Source organism: Amblyomma mixtum, chromosome 4 (assembly GCF_055824585.1).
Source record: "Amblyomma mixtum isolate Tamu chromosome 4, ASM5582458v1, whole genome shotgun sequence".
NCBI lineage: Eukaryota > Metazoa > Arthropoda > Arachnida > Ixodida > Ixodidae > Amblyomma > Amblyomma mixtum.
In genome coordinates, this window is record NC_143015.1 from 58,533,183 (window position 1) to 58,551,814 (window position 18,632).

The window sequence follows — 18,632 nt, forward strand, 5'->3', positions numbered from 1 at the left end:
GCGCGCCTTGATCTGCTTGATCAAAGTAGACTCTGGTGTAGTATTTGCGGTTTGCGTCGTGTCCTAATAGATCTGAAATAGCAATATTCAGGTAATCTAGAAAATAATACTGCGCGGCATTGCCGAGACCCCCGTGACGTTTGATCGTTTTCTAGAACCGGTATCGAAAAGACACACGTATCCAGAAATTCTGGACAAAAGCATTTTTGAGCGGGAAACCATTCATAAACTCCATTTTTTTCATATAAAGTAACATTGCACTACAGCAATCAATATATTCGCAGATCACCCGACGGCAGTCTTGTATTTTTTTTTTTTCTATTAACGCTTTATTGTCGTCAAAAGCTTCCCCCCCTTGGTTTTCTATGGCAGTCTTAACTGCTCGATGCGATCGATGGAAACACTGTAAAAGAAAGATTTTACTACATATTGAAAGAATCGGCACATTTTTTCAAGGCTTCCATAACTGCGTCTTACAATTTTCGAAGTTTTAAAATTTTTTCACGAGAAAGGTGGACATGATAGAGAAAAAACTACGCGTTGTGCGTATTGCTACGAAAGTCCATTGCTGCTTCTAACGTCGCGCTTAGTGGTTGGCTATGAATGCTGAAGACTGACAGCCGCTAATTTTTAGTATTCTTTTTTGTGCGCGAAGAGATGCCCAGAACGTAGTCCGGGCGAAATGCATCTGTAAAAGGACCTCCTAAATTCGCCTTACGATGACACGCGTTGAGAATGTCGAGTCTAACTTCTCAGACTGGAGCCCGACGGAACGCTAACTACTTTCAGGCGTTGATTCTTGCACTTTTCGCCACGCGATAAAGAGCGAAAATGCTGATTAAGAGACTACTCGCCCTTTTCGCGCACGATAAAGAGCAAAAATTCGGATTAGGAGACTTAAACTATCAGATTTCGATGCAGAAATGCAATACTAGCTGCGCAGCCGATCTGTCGCCGAACTTGCCCGCTCCAAGGCCGTAGTCCGTCGCCTTTGCCCATATCTGACAGCGATAAACCAGTGCCACTGGGCGGGCGCCGACTTGCTAATATGCAAACGCTTTCCCAAAACTGGGTACACAGCTTTAGCGTGAGATGTCTTAGTAAAAGTGCCGTCCAGGATATGTTATCATGCAGATCAAACACGACAACCACAGCAATCTATGGGCCAGCTGCTGTCACAAAATCAAAAATCAAGCATTAGATTCCCCATTGTCTTGGACTCGGCGGACGCTGCACGCGATGACCCTTAACGCATTTGAGTATATCTTTGCAGGCATCGGGCCTGAGATGCTCATATGCACCTACGGCCGAAGGACGACGTCGGACGCGGTGATGGCGAGCGACGGCCTCTGTGACATCGCCTTCTACGACTCGATCTACGCCGACGACAGGAATAATCTCCTTAATGGCAATCATTTCGAATCGGACCTAGGGACTTTCATGCGTGCGGCCGCAAGGTACAGGAAGACCAGGCTTGGAGTGTCGTTTGCGTTTCGGTGAGCGCTTCGACCAGTTTAAGGAGGTTATGCGTGCACAACTGGAAATCTCACGAGTTTATATCACACGAGCAGAAACATTTCATGGCCCTTAAAAACAAAACACTAACTTTTCTTTCATTGTATTCCGTTCCTTGCATTGCAACCGCAAAATCAGTTAGCAAAAGGCTTTCATGCTTTCTCTGCCAAATCATTTCTGTCCAAGGGCTCTACGCTTCAAGCGAAAACACTTGGCGGTTAGGGCAAGAGTTTTATCCAATGCGTTAACGATCTATTCGGAAGCGGCGATCACTTCACAAAATTGGAAGAGAACGTTCGCAATGACACGCATTTGTTTTTTCTTTCTTCTTTTTGTCCTCACCAAAGAAAGGATCAAGGCATTATATTCCGGTCCTATAGAATGTATTGGCTACAATACGTGGCATTGAATGTACCCGTTGGACTATTTACGCAGGTAGTAACAGATCGAGATACGAAGCTGCTGTTTCTCTTTTTCTTCTCTTCTCGCCCCTGCGGTCTCCAATGTCACCTATCTCTATACGCAGGCGCATTGAACAATTGGGAAACGATCTGAGGCGGACCAACCCGAATCCGCTCGAGGTGTTCTGGCAACAAAGGATATACCACACCGGAATCCTCGACACGCCCCCAAACGCTACCCGAAGTCAAATGATGCTTGCAATGTCTCGGATCAAGGTGGGGCTAATGATTCTGTTGTGATAATACATAAGAGTGCGAGGCTACAACATCTAGACGAGAATAATAACGATAAATTTACAGAAATAATTATGCCGGGCCTGCCAAAGCTTTACAAGTGCTTTAATGCAGCGCATCATAGCAGAGGTGATATCGACTGAGGCACCTCAGAATAAGGTACTCATGATTTGGTTCCCTGGGTACTTTTAGAGCTCTTAAACCAAGCTAACAGATGACAGAGAAACAAAAGTCTTTTTTTATAAACTAAACCTGTCCAGGCGTTTGCCTCTACAGCATGTAGGAGGGCTAGGTACAATCTCTCGTACATTTTGAGATAGATAAGCATGTTAGTTACCTGTGCCTTCAAGAGATATGGAGCGCTGGAAATACATAAGAGCCCAAGCGACGATGCCTACAAGCAAGTCTCTTGAAGCCATATTTTGCGAAGCGGCCTTGTCTCCCTCTTGAAAGCCGTGGGGACGGCTATTTTTTTTATAGATAAAAAAATCATTTTTGCTGATTGGGAATGTTTTTGAAACATTATGTGCACAAAATCTCACAAAATTTTATGTCCACAAAATTATGTCCAGAAAATGTGCACAAAATTTCACAAAATTATGTGCACAAAATTTCAGCACGATATCCGAACAACGTTTTTTTCTGCAAATTTCTTGCTTTGTACGCCTCGCGGGAACCCTGGAGACTAAGAAGAAATCTTTTAGAAGAGCGCTTCAACTCGCACTGCACGTTGTGAGTGCTCGCAACCAGTAATAAGAACCTTTTATTTTCTCTCGCACAATCCTTTTGGTTGATTTTATGTGTGGTGCTGTTGCCGTAGTCATGCGTATACTGAGCATAAGGTATCATGCATAAGGTATCATGCTCCCAATGGATAATTCATCGCCCAAAAAATAAGATTGCTGTGGCTTCGGACTTGGATCAACGACAGCACCGATGTAAATGGGATAAAAAAAATTATCTTAATGAAATCAGCTTCAAAAGTAAGCAAGAGCCCAGAAAAGTACTTTTAGGAAAAAGTAAAGTTGAACACCATATTATATGCAGCATTGCTTGGCTATCCGCTCTTTCTCCTGGTACGCTTTTGATGACTCGTTCCTCTACGTGACACAGTCTTGAGCTGCTTGTTGTAGAACACTGCGAGCCCCAAACCACGGGGCCGCGAAAAGCTCAGGAGCTCTTCCATGGCGTCGCCGGAGGGTTTCTGTAGCGTATCAAACCACTTTCCGCCGGCACGGTAGCTAGATGGCGCCCTCTCTAATAAATCGACTGGCAGCAGCCCGAAGACAAATCTTGCAATTCCTGATAGTAGGTGGCTTTGGATTGCTGCTGCCGTAAAAATGCGCTGTTTGTTAGTTCTTTTCAAATAAAGTGTCGGTGCCAGTAGTGTGAAATATTGCTCGACTCCTAACCTCAGAAAATAAAACTTTAGACGAGCCTGCGCAGCTAATGAAGCGTTAGATTATCCTCTGCGTCATCGGCTCCTGCTTAAACTCCCCTGGTTTCATGGAGCAGCCAACGCCGACGCACACAGTCGTGTGATGAGATCTTGAAAACAAAGCTTGTTCTGTGTTTTCTTCCGCGAGGACAGTCGAGCTTAGGCATAAGTTTCCGCGACAAACAAGGTTTCTGATGAACGAAAGACGGCGCTTTCCGGTCGCGGGTCCTCCAAAAGAGCTCATTTAGAAAAAATCCCTCCTTCAAGACCAGTTCACGCACCACCGCAGCTGATAAAAATTTTTTCGGAGTACTTCCCTTTAGACTGCAGCACTGAAACTTCGACACTACATAACAAATGAGCTGTAGGAGCCGATATCTTGAATTTTAGGAGCTCAATTTATTTTTTGCCATCTATTGCTCACAATGTGTACACTCACAATGTGTACACTGAAATCAGCGGTTGCAGCTATGATGATGGGCGATCATAGCCGCACGCATAAGAACACGTGAAGGACGATAGCAGGAGAAATTATGGCGAGATATAATGTCAGTACTCAATATTGCTGTAAAAAACAATAACAGCAGCAATAATAATACAATTCCAGATTATGGCGACTGGAAGACAATGGTCTCTAATTGTCTCATCAGTGCCCTCCATGGCAACGAATTCTCTTAATAAAACTTCTAGGTTAGCTTCCACAGACACCGGAAACATATAGTTTCCCTTGGAATCCATATTGTTGCCACAAGAAACCGCTGGTATTCTTCATTCCACATTACATGCACCACCTACGTTGTTCCTTATAGTTTTGTCGCCCTCACCGTCTTGTCCTAATGTTTCTTAAAGCAGAACTCTCTTCTACTCATCAGGGAAACTTCGCATGGATCTGCTCGGTCGGTGTGTGCTTGAGCTATGCGGTCGGCCTGAAGATTGCCTTTCACCTCTTTGTATCCGGTTTTCTGTATGATCCGATGCTTTGCTTGCGATGGGGGCCCGGTTCTGAGGATATCGGTGGCACTTTTTCCAAGTATTACGTTCATGAAATTCTGCCACGCATTCTGGGAGTCCATGATGATTTTCAGTGTCTTTACGGTCCTCACCTCAAACACCTCACTAAAGGAACTGTGGTCTCCTCAGCTTTCCGAACCGTGCAATCCCGCAGCGATGCGCCGACCAGTTCCCTGTATTTTTGCGTCGATTGCCCCAACTGCGTCGTTCAAGTCATTTTTTGCACATTGCTAGATCCACGTAAAGTGCACCTTCGCAATTTCTGTAGACCCGTTAAATCGTCGTGGCCCTGGCGTGCCTCTTTCCAATGTTGTGGGTCGGATGCATGTGCCTGGGTACTGGCGCAACTTTAAACATCGTCCTGATCTCAACCGGCCCGCCTGCCGTCCGTTCGATCCGTCTTGGTAGCCCCAGTCGTCTCAAGAGGGCTCTCTCAGTTGCTGTGAGTAGGAGCCTTTCCCTCAGTAAGACTAGCTGCGTTTCCCCAAACTCCATGTACGTGTAAGGCGTTGAGGACAAGTCAGTCGCGCTTTCGACGTGCAGAGAGCTATTGGAATATGGCAGATATGGTAGGCGAGAGTACCTTGCACTACATAACAAACTAGACAGAGAGCAGTCAGTATCTTGGTGGCAGCTGCAGACAAATTCGTACCCGTGCCTGTTCATCTGCAACAAAATGCAGCCGACCGCATACAAGGACACCTGTCCTTGGTGCGGTGATAAACCTGCTCTCCATAGTATTACATGGGGCTGTCATTTGTTCATGGCAGTCCCGGTTATTTCGAATGCCACTCCGGAGCAGTGGGAGGCTGCGCTTTCCAGCTACAACACAGAAAACCAGCTATGGTTCATTGACCGCGCATGGCGGGCAGCAAAGGCCACCGGAGTCTTAGACTAGAGACCCCATTTGCTTTCAGCAAATAAATGCATCTCTCTCTCTCTCCGATGAATCTGAACCATAGGATACAGTACATCATCGCTTGGGCGATTGTCTATAGAGACGGCTTAAGTTGTCGAGGCAAAGCTTGTATGGCTGACCTTTCATCACCTTTTTTTCACTTCGGACGACTTACTTCCATCAATGTCCTGGCTTCCTGCAGGCGCAGGCGTGACTTTGATTCTTGATCAAAAAAACAACGAGGGAGTTCTGGCTGTGTTATAAAAGAAAATTGCTGAGAAATCTCCAAGCACTCACGTTTTTTCTTTCCGTCTTTGATTCACAGGTTCTAGACGCCTTTGCCCAGAGCCATAGAGCGCTTAACCGTCGGGCGCTCACAGTTCTCTCTTTGCCATCCCCAGCCAGGCAGTGGATATACCTCATGAACGATGAGTACAAGTGAATTCCGCTCCTCAAGTCGTAAACGGTAATCGAGAACGTACGTAGTTTTAGGGGACAGGCCACAGGTTTCTAAGGAGCTCCGAGGAAAGCGGCTTAGAAAAATTACGAGCAGTGCTCTGGAAAACTCATCATTCCACATATCATTTGTGCAGCAGAGTGGCTCATTTTTGCCGTTATGCTCTCTTATCGCCGAACCTTATCGCTCCTGAACTTGAAGGCAGCATTGAGGACCCTACTACGGGCTTTGAGAAGCGATTCTCAAAACTGTTACACGTGAGAAGACTCTCTAACTGCTCGGCAAGCAACTGCTCACTGGATTGAAATGTTTTTCCCACGCAGAGTAGCAAGTTAGCGGATTTAAACGATGGCTTAAATAAGTTCTTCAGATAAAGAGCTTCTGTCTCTCTAAAGCGTTTGCTATGGGTACAAAAAGTACGAACCTGACATGGTTTCTTCCGTTCAAACATAGTACGCACACAGTCCAGAATGGTCAGTGCACGTTAAAGAACCCCAGGTGGTCGAAATTTCCGGAGCCCTCCACTACGGCGTCTCTCATAGCCTTAGTCGCTTTGGGACGTTAAACCCCATAAACCAAACCAAACCATTTCTTAGGGCCTGATATATATAGCTTCTACATTCCTGAGATGTTTTAGAGTAAACATTGTATGTTTTGTTACTTTAGCGCGCATGCTTATGAATACGGTATAAACATTTCAAAAAACGCTAAGGCACAGGTGTCTATATTTAAGACACAGAGTAAGGTAGAAATGCACGGGCAGAATGCATAGCGTTGGATGTGGGCAGAAGAGGACGGGACGACCGGATATCTTCTGTCCTTCTCAGCGGGTCTTTTAGCGCTAGGTATTTTAAGCTTCGAATATCGATACAGCAACTACGCCGACTAACCGTTTTCTGAACTATTCTGTCTATGCGCTGAAAAGTTACTAGGATCGCTATGACATCGCACAACTCGCAACTCGCAGTTCTCCCATGATGTAGGAGGTGCGGCAGCACAGAAGACGCAAATAAGAACCTGGTCGGCTCTGTCGACGAAGAAAGTAGTGCTGAAGAAATGAAGAGTTTCTGGGCACAAAGGTTTAAATAAAGCAATTTAGTCAGAAATGCAGAAGGGTAACGCTTTGGGAATATAAGAGATTTCGAGACGTGCTGAAGCATGATGAATGCTTTCTTTCATAAGTTTCCGAACCTTCATGTATAGATCATGACTTAAGTGATAAGTGACGCGTCGAAAATTTTTTGCATGTTATATATCCCACAAGATGTACGATGCCAGTGACATTAAATTTTCTTGACCAATCAGCTGTTTTAGAGTTTTTCGATAGAAAGCGAGGTAATTTAAAAGCGAATATTAGCGGCATTTCTGAAAAAATGCTATGCAATAGATGAGAATTATGTGGTAATATTTCAGTAATTATGGTGCGAACTGTTCGCTGGCAAACGAAACTTGCCGTCTGCACGCTCACAGCTCCGTGGAAGATACACTCTGCAGTAAACGACGGCGTTAGGTCTTCATTTACCAAAGATAGTCAATTCAATGCGACGGCCAATTATTGTAGAAGCATTTCGCAAGATTTGTGGGCACGTACAACTATGCCTCAACGTACCTACCGGGTTATCGAACGACCATAATGGGCTATTGAGGAATAAATAGTCAGAAGAGTTGCAGGGCAAGCAAAGTTGCGTTCGCTACTGTTTTTTTTTTATTAATGACTGACAAAAAGAATTCAGCGCATAGCTGGGACTCTTGTACTTTGAAGTGCTAAGAAGAAATACTTAAAAAAAATTCACATGTTTGCTGATTGCATGGAATTCTAAGTAGTTAAAGGCATGCGTCGTTTTGCTAATTTCCTAAAGCGGAGCGAATTGGAAGGAGGAGTAGCGTAAAAGAACATCTCAAACAAAAGGAATGATGAACTGCCTACAAAGTGAACCATCCTTTACAAGTTCCAAGGCAGTGGGAATAATCAAGAAATACATTTATCTGTGTCCCCTTGCGAAAGCAAAATCTTCCGCGAGTTACCACGAAATTTTGCTCGCTTCACAAGTAACCATAGAAAGATAGCGTTAGGCCATGAAAGCAAATGACACGGAAAAAGAAGAGATTAGAGCACAGTTAACTGCCCGTTTCAAGTTAAGTGCTGCCACAATTTGAAGTTCCTTAAAAGACACTGCCTTCGATGAAATGAATATTTTGAGCAGTGAGCTGCTATATGTTGTGACATTTTTTAAAAAAAAATTCGTAGTGAGCTGAACCACCATGGTGAGCTGAACCACATTTCGCTGTTAATTGAAAGGTAACATTGGACACTTCACCATTCGATTCTGCCATTTGTTTAGTAGATGGATTTATAGCCGGTCTCACAGAGAGGCATAACCCTTAGAACGGCATTTAGCAATTTCTGCAGCATGCGTTGCATGCATGCTCGTGATGTCTACGCGTTGCCGGAAAAATATTACCAGAGTTCACATCAATGTCGTTCATGTGCAGGAGGCTGCAGTTCCTCCCGGACCTGCTCGTCGTGTACGGCCACTATACCTTCGGGGACAACACGGTTGACAACTGCGCTGTCATGCCACCCACCTATTTATCAGTAGTGCCCTTAGCTGTGGAATTCCGAGGCAGCTACCCCTACGATATGGTGAGATGACGTGCGGAATCCAAGGAAAACGTTGTCTGCGTCATCCTGAACCAAGATTTTGGATGCATTTGAGAGCTGGAAAGAAACTGGCTTGCCTGAGTTCTTAATCAGAGAGGTGCAGATAACTCTTTGCGCTCTGTAAGGCCAGCTTGCGCCTTAATGCACAGTCTTTCATGCTTTAGGGTTCCTATGCGCAGTTGTGCTCTCATGACGTACTGCTCATTGAACGGAGCATTTGAAAATGCGGCCAGATATGCTGCTGAGAATGTGCAGTCTTCTACAAGTAAGCGAAATGTAATATTGACATGAAAGCGTATTGAGAACCGGTAATTATTATATACTGTAGATGCACTATATACACGTATGTATATACACCCTTCCTGCAGGCCAACTTTTGGTAAAAAGCTAAGGCTTCCTAAAAATGGCATTAAACTGCTGAGGTCGCTTCCAGCTGAACATAAAGGAAGACTTTCATCTAATGCGGAAGCGGTCCACCATCTTGTTTAGATGCAGAGCAAACATGAAAAATGGTATTTCTACTATTGGAATAGTCACCAAAGCGGAATGACAGCGTGACTTAAACGGAAGGCACAAGGAAAGCCAGTAAGAGGGGCCCCTCCGCACCTGGCATCTGAAAGGGCTTTGTCACGTCATTTTGCACGACCCGCGAATATTTTTAAACGAGAAGATTCCCGCCCGTCTTCGTTACTGTCCGCTCTGCCACTCTCTCCTTTGTAAATAAACTATTTCAGAGAGAGAAAGACTATTTGATGTTTGCAAGAACTGCGGAGAATCGAGTTCAATTCTTCTGTATGACTAAACTCCTCATTACACTTATGTGAACGCCGTCTAGATGGGTCCCGGAGTGGTCTGGTCCACTAAGCGCAGGTCAAAGGATGTTTGACGCGCGGACCACCTGCACAAATTCCCTTAATTTCTTTTCACACTTGACAGTGGCGTAGGCGCCAAGCTTGGGGAAGCCGGTTTATTACGCGTGCGGTCACGGTGTGATTGTTCAGACGCCGGTACCCAATTCGTACAGACGGGTTGTCATTCTTTAGGGGTGACGCTGCTCAGCCCGAACCTTGACCTAAACCTCGACTGTGGGGTTCACGCAAACGAGGCTTATTCAATTTTAGCCAAACCTACAAGAGCCCACTGGTTGGCGTGAGCAGCCGAAGCCAGCAGTGCCTGCCACTGACGAGAATGGAGGTTTCAGTAGATGCCTCTAAGGATTTCTAAACGCCTTTTTGTTTTCGACTGTGGTCAGTCACTGCTTCTTCATTTCATGGGTAGTGAAAAACCGGATGGCAAGCGGAAAGAAGATATGGCACATTCATCTAGGAGCACGAGAGATAGCAAGGAATATACTGCATGTATAGTAGGATCAGGGGCATGGGTGTGTTATAGTGTACGCCTCTCACCGTGTCATCTGCGAAGTGCTAAGCTAGGGTTACGGTGCAGCTAATGTGTGTAGTGAATATAGGAAGGATGTGACAGAAGCCAACAGCCACAGAAACCAAGGGGCACAGGGGATTGTTAATTTCTTTATTTCTTTTGTGGTGTTGATAAATTTAGAATATTACTGAATATGTTATCGCTTAAAGCTAATTGAATAGAAAAGCAGAAGAAAAAACAACCACATGCCGCCGGTGGGATCGGTGTGACGTTCTACGTCACACCTGGCAGCCTTGATGCCATAGGAAGCATAAGGGGGTTCTCACGCAGCTTTCCTCCTCTCCGTTCGATGACGTTCTACGTCCCACCTGCGGTAACTCAGGACGTTCTACGTCCGCCGCTTATGAGCGTGGGTGGCGCTGATGAACACTCTCAAGTTAGGTTACTTGTAAACATAAATACCCCCGAAAGCAGAAGATTTGACAGCCGTCGCCGTAACTCAGAGGTAGAGCACCGGACGCGTAATTCGGAGGTCGTGGGTTCGGATCCCACCGGCGGCATGTGGTTGTTTTTTCTTCTGCTTTTCTATTCAATTAGCTTTAAGCGATAACATATTCAGTAATATTCTAAATTTTAACACCACAAAAGAAATAAATAAATTAACAATCCCCTGTGCCCCTTGGTTTCTGTGGCTGTTGGCTTCTGTCATATTTCTAACGAGCCCCTCATTCCCCTTCCCTTGTTTGCTTAATTGCTTAGCGAGGGCCTCGGTTCTGGCAGCCTTGATGCCATAGGAAGCATAAGAGGGTTCTCACGCAGCTTCCCCCCTCTCCGTTCGATGACGTTCTACGTCACACCTGCGGTAACTCAGGACGTTCTACGTCCGCCGCTTATGAGCGTGGGTGGCGCTGATGAACACTCTCAAGTTAGGTTACTTGTAAACATAAATACCCCCGAAAGCAGAAGATTTCACAGCCGTCGCCGTAGCTCAGAGGTAGAGCACCGGACGCGTAATTCGGAGGTTGTGGGTTCGGATCCCACCGGCGGCATGTGGTTGTTTTTTCTTCTGCCTTTCTATTCAATTAGCTTTAAGCGATAACATATTCAGTAATATTCTAAATTTATCAACACCACAAAAGAAATAAATTAATTAAATTAACAATCCCCTGTGCCCCTTGGTTTCTGTGGCTGTTGGCTTCTGTCATATTTCTAACGAGCCCCTCATTCCCCTTCCCTTGTTTGCTTAATAGGAAGGATGCGTAATTCTTCTTTGTAGCCACGATAAAGTGTGCCTCGTCCGCCGTGGTAGAGAAAGGCCAGGGGATCTTTGTTACCTGTGTAATAGTTTCTTGAGCAAGCTCACTGGCCAGCTGATTAGCGGAAATTCTTACGTGATCTGGCACCCACGCCACAGTGACCGAAACCGGGGAAAGTTTAGAAAAAACACTGGTGAAGTGCCCTCGCAAGTCCGATGGAAAGCAGCACACGCAAACTGCCCGTATGGCTTCCATCCACGCATGACCTCATTAATGTCGAAACATCGTTCTTTTCGTCTCGTGGCCAGGCCAACCCGCTACGTACCAGTGACTTTCGACGCTAAAACTTTTCCGTTGCACCTCAGCTCGAGCTATATATCGTACCACGCATTCTTCAGAAACGACATTTGCGCTGCTCATAAACCCGTCTCAATGATTAGCCGCTTCATCCCCTGGCCCAAAGACCGTGGCCCCGAAGAAAAACAGCCGGGCGCTGTGTATAAAATTTCCTGCTTCTAGTGCCCAACCTCATACATCGGCAAGACTATGCACAAAATCGTGCACCCCAAAAAGTGACGTGCAGTGAGTTGAATTCAGCAAACCCACTCGCCAAATACTGCGATCGCTCCCACCACAAAATCGCTTTCGAAGAAGCGAGATTATTGGCCGTGAAACGTCAAAATTTCAGGATGCATAACGTTGACTCATCCCACACGCGGCTCGCAGAGGCGTCGGCAAACAGGACTCCGGGAACGCTTCCTCCTCGCACGCTAATGGTCTTCTCCACGTGATAGCAAACGGAAAGTGAAGTCCGCTCCGTGCTGCTGCTTGCTCGTCTACATCAGTCATCCATGAAGATGAGACCGAGCTCTCGAAACACAAATTTTTAGTTTTACATTGCTTATACACTGTGAAGCAGCATCTCTGCCCAAGATTTTTCGTGAAGTCGTCGTCTCAAGGGCGGAACTCAAAGAAGCGAACTTCGAAAGAGTTTGCTGCTTTTTCTTTTATCTTCTCGCTCTGAAGTCCGCACTGCGCCGTTTTGCCGTTCCCTAGGAAATAAGAAGACGCGCCCCGCGCAGTATTACGGGTCGAAAACCTGAGCTCTGGAAAGAAAATTACTCCCCCCCCCCCCCCCCCCCCCCTTCATGGTTGTTTGTCTGAATCATTTCACTATAGGCGACTTCTCATCTTTCGGTAGCCATCGACTTACCTTGTAATGGGATTTTTTTTTTCCAATTCTCGTGGTGTGATGGTGTTTTGGTTTTTAGGGACGCTGTAACTGAGGACTTAACTCGTCCTGGAGCTTTTGGTATTATCAGCACTTGGTTTTACGCTTCTATATTTTATGCCTGCCTGGGCCATCTCATGTTTTGAGGAAGACATTTCAGTGTGCTCGAGCGGCTGACAGTGCCTCACTCAGCAATGATGTCAAAGTCATTAGCTGAACCTAGGTAATTGAGAATGTGTAAGCGATGAGCCGATTACAGAAGCAGACGTGAACAGTGCATTGCTAGGTCATACTGGAAGGTTTTATGTTTATCTTGTTTTCTCCACTTCCTTGTCACCACCACTTCCGTTCCTTTGAACATGCTTCTCTTTAGCACCACCAAGAGGAAGTGGCGAACAGTGTAGGGAGAATATCTCTATGCTGCTTACTTTTCCTGCGGCTCATCGACCTCATGCATAGCGCAACTGTCGAGCGTTGGAAATAGACAGCGAATCAGTCTGCGCAAGCCGATTGATTCGTGGAAAAACAGTACGCGCAAAATTTGACTCTTGCACATGTTCCACCAGATAAACAGTTGTTTACTTTATTTTGCTGCATCGTGAATGGCGCTCGTTTTCTGCAAACGCTGGTGGCAAGCACTCCACATCTGCGCTATTTCGGAATGGCCCGTGGAACAAATGGGATTCGTTACGCCACATCGCCGAAGTTATGCGCAATTCTGAAATTCTAAGAGTGATGGGAGTATTAGTGTGATCTGGCTAAAAATGTCTGCTCACAGCTAAGCGCACGGCAGCAAAACTTAAGACGTTATCCATTATATAGCGGTAGTAGTGGTAGTAATAACCCTTTATTCGGGCCATAATTTACAGGCCAAGCATGTCGACCACTTGGCGACCAGAAGTCGCTGTTCTTCCTCCCCTTCAGCGCCAAGCCAGTCGAGCCAGGTGGTGATGAATAAAGAACGTGGGGGGTAGGAACCCGACTGCCGAGCAGCCGGGCAATAGAAGAGGCAATGGGCCAGGTCCGCATTGATACAGGGGCAGTTGGGATAGGAAGGGTCCGATCGATAGCCATGGAGAAAGAGGCGGCACGAGGTATTGTATTTAGTTTACCATCTTACCCTTGAATAGAATTTCCCTGTTTTCTGGCGTCAACCGCAAACACTGTTACTTTCCCACAAAAGCCATTGTATGGCTTTTGAAAATGTAGAAAATCCATTGTATTGCTCAGCAAGTCCATTTCAAAAAGAAAATCACTAGCCGGATTTCCTGAAACACACAGTATGTGAGTGACATGTGCAAAGGTCAAAGTGCCCTATGACCTAATCCCGTGTGTTCTTCACCACGCAGTCGTACGGCCCCCTCGGAGCCGGGGAGTGGGAGAGGCGACAGCTGCCGACCCTTCCCCTTGTGTCGGTAACCCTGAAAGGCCGCTGGACGAGGGCCAATCAGGGACAGCCGCTGGAGTTTTTCTCGCGATGTGAAAAGAATCCCAAAGTGGCGTCATTTGGGAGCTACACCCAGGTGAGCGAGCGCAGCTACATGATCTCTAACCCCACCCTCTAGAACGAATATCCTAGGGGGAAGTAATCGATGTTGCTGCTACTGAGCTTTTCGGGAGGGGCTTCTTGCGTGGAGGAGTACCGATATGGAGGAGCACAAATGGCTGACGTTTTTACAGAGATCAATTTATAAGGTATCAAAAGATGTACCGAAGCACTTCCTCTAACCCCAATAGCGCCACATTTCGATGCCAGCTTTGTATTTATTTCAGAAGGGAACACCCCTTCGTTCTGCTGCACAATTACATTGTTGCCTTCGCGGGACTGTTTCAAAAACGAAATTATGAACGGGTAGTGGGTACGATGAACGTTCTATACCAAGTGTTGTGTATTAGTCCAAATGTCCTAGACTGCGATAAAAAGGTGCAAAATTGAGTTTATGCTGCCGGCAGCTGTATATAATGGTTGGGGAGGAGAGCACATGTGCGTGTGTCTGTCCAAGACGAGCGACTGATTTTTTGGGCACTGGAGGGCTCTGAAGTTCTCGTGTAAAGAAGGCGTTTTTCCAAAGGAATTACTCGTCGCTGAATTTATTAGAATAGAAACCGCACTTAAATTATGCGCAACCTTCTCTTCTTTAGTCTTACTGTAACTCGATTTTTTCAGATCTGTAATCTGCGCAGAGACAGGAAAGAATGAAAAAGAAAAAAAACGACCTGCTGTAAAGAGAATTAAATTTTCGTGTCTGAAATACACGCGAGAATTAACGACGCTATGTTGAAGACCGCGCTTCGGGCTTAGCCATTGGCTTCAGCACACAATGCACCCTAGGATAAAAATAACCGCACTGGTATGCTCTAACACCTGAAAGAAGTCGTAGGTATCCCACCAGCAGCAATCACTGAGGCAGCGAATCTTTCTAGGGTTCTCTTTAGACTGCAACTTTCTTTGAACAAATCTGACAATACGGCGTGAAGGTTGTATTCCTCTATGGAATGGGAGACGGCCGGCAGGCGACACAGGGAGCAGCGCGTGTGAACAGGTGCACAGCGTCAGCTGTGTTTCTCAGCTCATACTGCTACCTGCTGAATTAGCATCCACATATTATTGTAACTAACATTTTCGAGACAACATGGCGCTACGGCTAACGAGGTTTCGCAAGGATATCATCGCAACTACCGGTTGTTAAGAACTCGATGCGTCCTTGTTCCAGGTGTGCAGGGCGATGAATTACGCTCAAAATTTAAAATACCAGCCCCAACATCACGCCATGCTGACTTACGAATCAACAAACCGGACTTTGTTTGCGTACGACAACGAAGCAGGACTGGCCGCAAAAGTACGTTATATTTCACGCATCTTTCAGGGGACTGAGTTCCCTTTTGTTTCAGCACGCTCTGCATTGTCAACATTTTTCCACCATGCTGGTACCATCGGACCACAAGAACTTTGAAAATTATCCAGGCTTTCAAAAAGGGCTTCTGCTAAGCGGTGTTTGTAATAATATTATGACTGCCTAGAGCCACCGCTACGGCCAATCTTAGGCGCCATTTCATTTTAACCTGCCCATCGACTGATTCATTCCTTTTCCTGCTGGCTCAGCCAAGGTTGACGATTGCAGTAAAACGAGATACTAACTTTCAAATCAAGCCCGGATCTTTTTTATTCAGGCGCATAAAAATGAAGAAGTGTCGAATTATTTCCTACCGCCTTAGTACCAGGCTCATCGAGCCTTAAAAGGCCAGATGAAGAGAAACACTATAACTCTGAAAAAAAAAAATCAGAATGTCGTATTTTGCCTTACCTCCTGGGGCAAAACAATACAGTATGTGGATCCGAATGAGAAGCACTTTCGAAATCAACGTATTAATCGTCCTTGCGTTGACTGGAGACGAGGTTCGCTACGTGTACATACAACCAGGCTTTGCGACCCTATCCGAATGGCGGATACGGTCTCCAGATGAAATCCAGCACTTTTTTTCTATTTCCAACTGCTCTGCGCGCTTCTACTGCCGTGGACTCTGGGTGTTACCTAGCTACTGGATGTTTTTGACTTCCTTTCGATCATCGCAACTTTTTACAACGCCTTTCGACCAATCAATAATTTAACTGCTGCCTGCCCCGGTGGCCGCCAGGTTGTGATGAAGTAACAAGGTCAGGTGACCTAGGCGCCAACCTGCCCCCTTCCTCCTCCGGGGATTTTTCGGGGAGCGGTCCTCAAGGTCAGCGACAACAACGACGACCCTGGCTTTTCTGCGAAACGGGGCCCTAAACGCAATGGCTGATTGGTTTAGGCAGTGATGACGTCGCATGTCATGTGACACGGCCAATTTGGCAGGTGCGGCTGAAAAGCTTGATGTGGTTAGCCATAAAATACGCCGATTGGCGGAGACAGTGATGCAGTGAAGAGCGCTGATTCCACGATACGGCCGAGCTGTCTGGACGGCTAGGTGCCAGTTGGCAACTGCGCTTGGTTGTGTAAAGTTGTTTCGAAACAGCTCTGGCTATCAGGTTGAAATGGAGCTGGAATTAATGCCGCGTGTGCCTGCCGTAATGGAATATCCCCGCAAGCTAAGAGGTCGACCACAGAAGTAGTTCGCTGACAATGGAGTATCGTCTACTGCACAGGCTGTGCTTATGCACCGAGCAGCTGTGATGGAGGAGCACGCAACGCTGAGTTCAGACTTTACTGCAGTGCATTCTGAACATGGTAATATAATTAAGTGTAGGAAATATTTTCACATTTAACACCATGTGCCTGTATTCTGCGGAGGACGCTGTGCAATTTGCACGAGTCCTCCTGTCGTGATCTGTAGCTATGCCCGAATATACTATCTGGTATTAACGACAAATAGTATTCCGCGGTGCAAGCCGACGGACATCAGAGCATGAATGAAGGGGAAAGTGAGATTTATTAGCCGTCGGGCTACCACGAGCGCGTCAACCTGCCCCAGGGCCGGCAGCTTCGTAGTCTTCTTGTGTTGAAATATCTAGCACAGCATATACTTTTATGGAGGCACGGGCTTCTCATAGGTGGTACGTAGTAATTCTAATCTTGCCTTATACACCGATTGTCTGTGGGATCAACTGTAATTTCTCCTTCTTTTTTTTCCATTGGAAATTGTCATTACATGGACATTAATTATCTATTTTCATTTCTCATTTGTAGCCTTGTGCACTCACTTTGAAGTATTGCTTCCTGATCACTGTTGTGTGCATTCGCTCAAAGACTGAGCCCTCTCTTAAGCTGCAGGCTAAGTATATTTAAGCGGCAGATTCTTACTCAAAATAATACAGAAAACATTTATTGTCAGTGCCCATCGATAGTTACGAAGTGGCTTCGGCGAGAGGAAAGATGCTATGTTATACCTAATGTTCTGTTACATTTATTTTTGTTTCAGATAAACGTAACATAAATCTCCCCGATATCCTTTCACAACTTTAGAATTAGAGCTAAGAAAATCCATATGAATGTTTATTTTCGTAACAATTTCACGCAGCTGTGCAAGGTCAAGGACATAGCGCTGGACGTCACATTCGGAATCGCCGTATACGACGTCGACTATGACGACTACGCCAATGAGTGCGGCATGAGAAACAAGTTTGGTGCTCACAGCCGCCTAAAGGCCCTCAGCAATATTACGGACTACTACAGAAGTCTCGCAAGACTCATTTTCAACGAAGCATCGTGTAAAAGAGTCGTGTCGTGAGGGTAATGTGCTGGCCATTCCTGGCCACGCCTGAAGAGGGGAGCCTCCTTGTTCACGAAATAAATGATCATCGATGGGAGAAAGAAATAAAAAAAAATAGCGGGAGTGTGTGCCCCCCCCCCCCCCCCGCCCTTTTTAGAAAACAATGAGCAGATGATTATTTCCTAACACTTTTTAATTTGGATATTCTTCTTTCGGTACAATTTGTACAACATAATATTCTGCAATAATGGAGTATAACTTAATAGTATCCACAGCAGCGCATCAATATAAGAACACTATTGTCGGTTCAAGTTGAAGATCAATTCGCTCTCGTGCTACCATATGGTAGCTGTTCCGGGTTGCTAAGTTGGTAGAGCAATTTCGGTTCGGTCACTCAATATCGACGAATTTTTCATTAAATGCGGATATTTTGTGGAAGCTTCATAGAGTTTGTAGCCGTATGGCATCGCTGGGTGTTCGCTATTCAGACATTATTTCCTTATTACAAATCTATTTAACTTTAGCGAATTCCTCCTTATATTGGGCCAACATATCATTCTATGCTTTTTAAAACTTTTTTTTCTACTTTACGGAACATGCGAAGTATTACCTTGCAAAAACCACCCCGGAAAGTGGACAAACGCATTTAGATGGCGTAACCGCAACCACGGTCAGCATAGGGATGAGCACAAAATAATTCGAGGGAAAATTTTTGGCCCATTTTTGTTTAGCATCTTCGTCGGAGCTAGACATTGTGAACGCCGGGATCATTCTAAAAGTCCGATTTTTCAGTGCCTAGTAAGAGTAAGCGACAGCTGTGAAGACTGTCGAACAGCACCTCATCGCATTCTGGTTGCCTTGCAACTACCAGGTTAAATATCCCAATACCTCTAGCG

General features: G+C 45.7%; 1 protein-coding gene across 1 annotated transcript; it reads left to right on the forward strand.

Annotated features, from left to right (window-relative positions):
• The first annotated feature begins 1,440 nt into the window (after nt 1–1,440).
• On the forward strand, nt 1,441–17,754 carry LOC149346557 (uncharacterized). The gene is made up of 7 exons (XM_089585413.1): nt 1,441–1,496; nt 2,042–2,192; nt 5,883–5,995; nt 8,508–8,658; nt 13,893–14,066; nt 15,258–15,383; nt 17,545–17,754. Exons 1-7 carry the CDS (start codon nt 1,441–1,443, stop codon nt 17,752–17,754), a joined length of 981 nt encoding a protein of 326 aa, XP_089441539.1.
• Nucleotides 17,755–18,632: the final 878 nt, after the last annotated feature.

What these genes read in the sequence shown, in the direction of transcription:
- LOC149346557 (XM_089585413.1), top strand. Translation starts at nt 1,441, where the DNA reads ATGCGTGCGGCCGCAAGGTACAGGAAGACCAGGCTTGGAGTGTCGTTT. An exon ending in CTCATGAACGATGAGTACAA is followed by an intron (nt 5,996 to 8,507) that starts GTGAATTCCGCT and finishes GTTCATGTGCAG; the next exon opens with GAGGCTGCAGTTCCTCCCGG. An exon ending in CATTTGGGAGCTACACCCAG is followed by an intron (nt 14,067 to 15,257) that starts GTGAGCGAGCGC and finishes TCCTTGTTCCAG; the next exon opens with GTGTGCAGGGCGATGAATTA.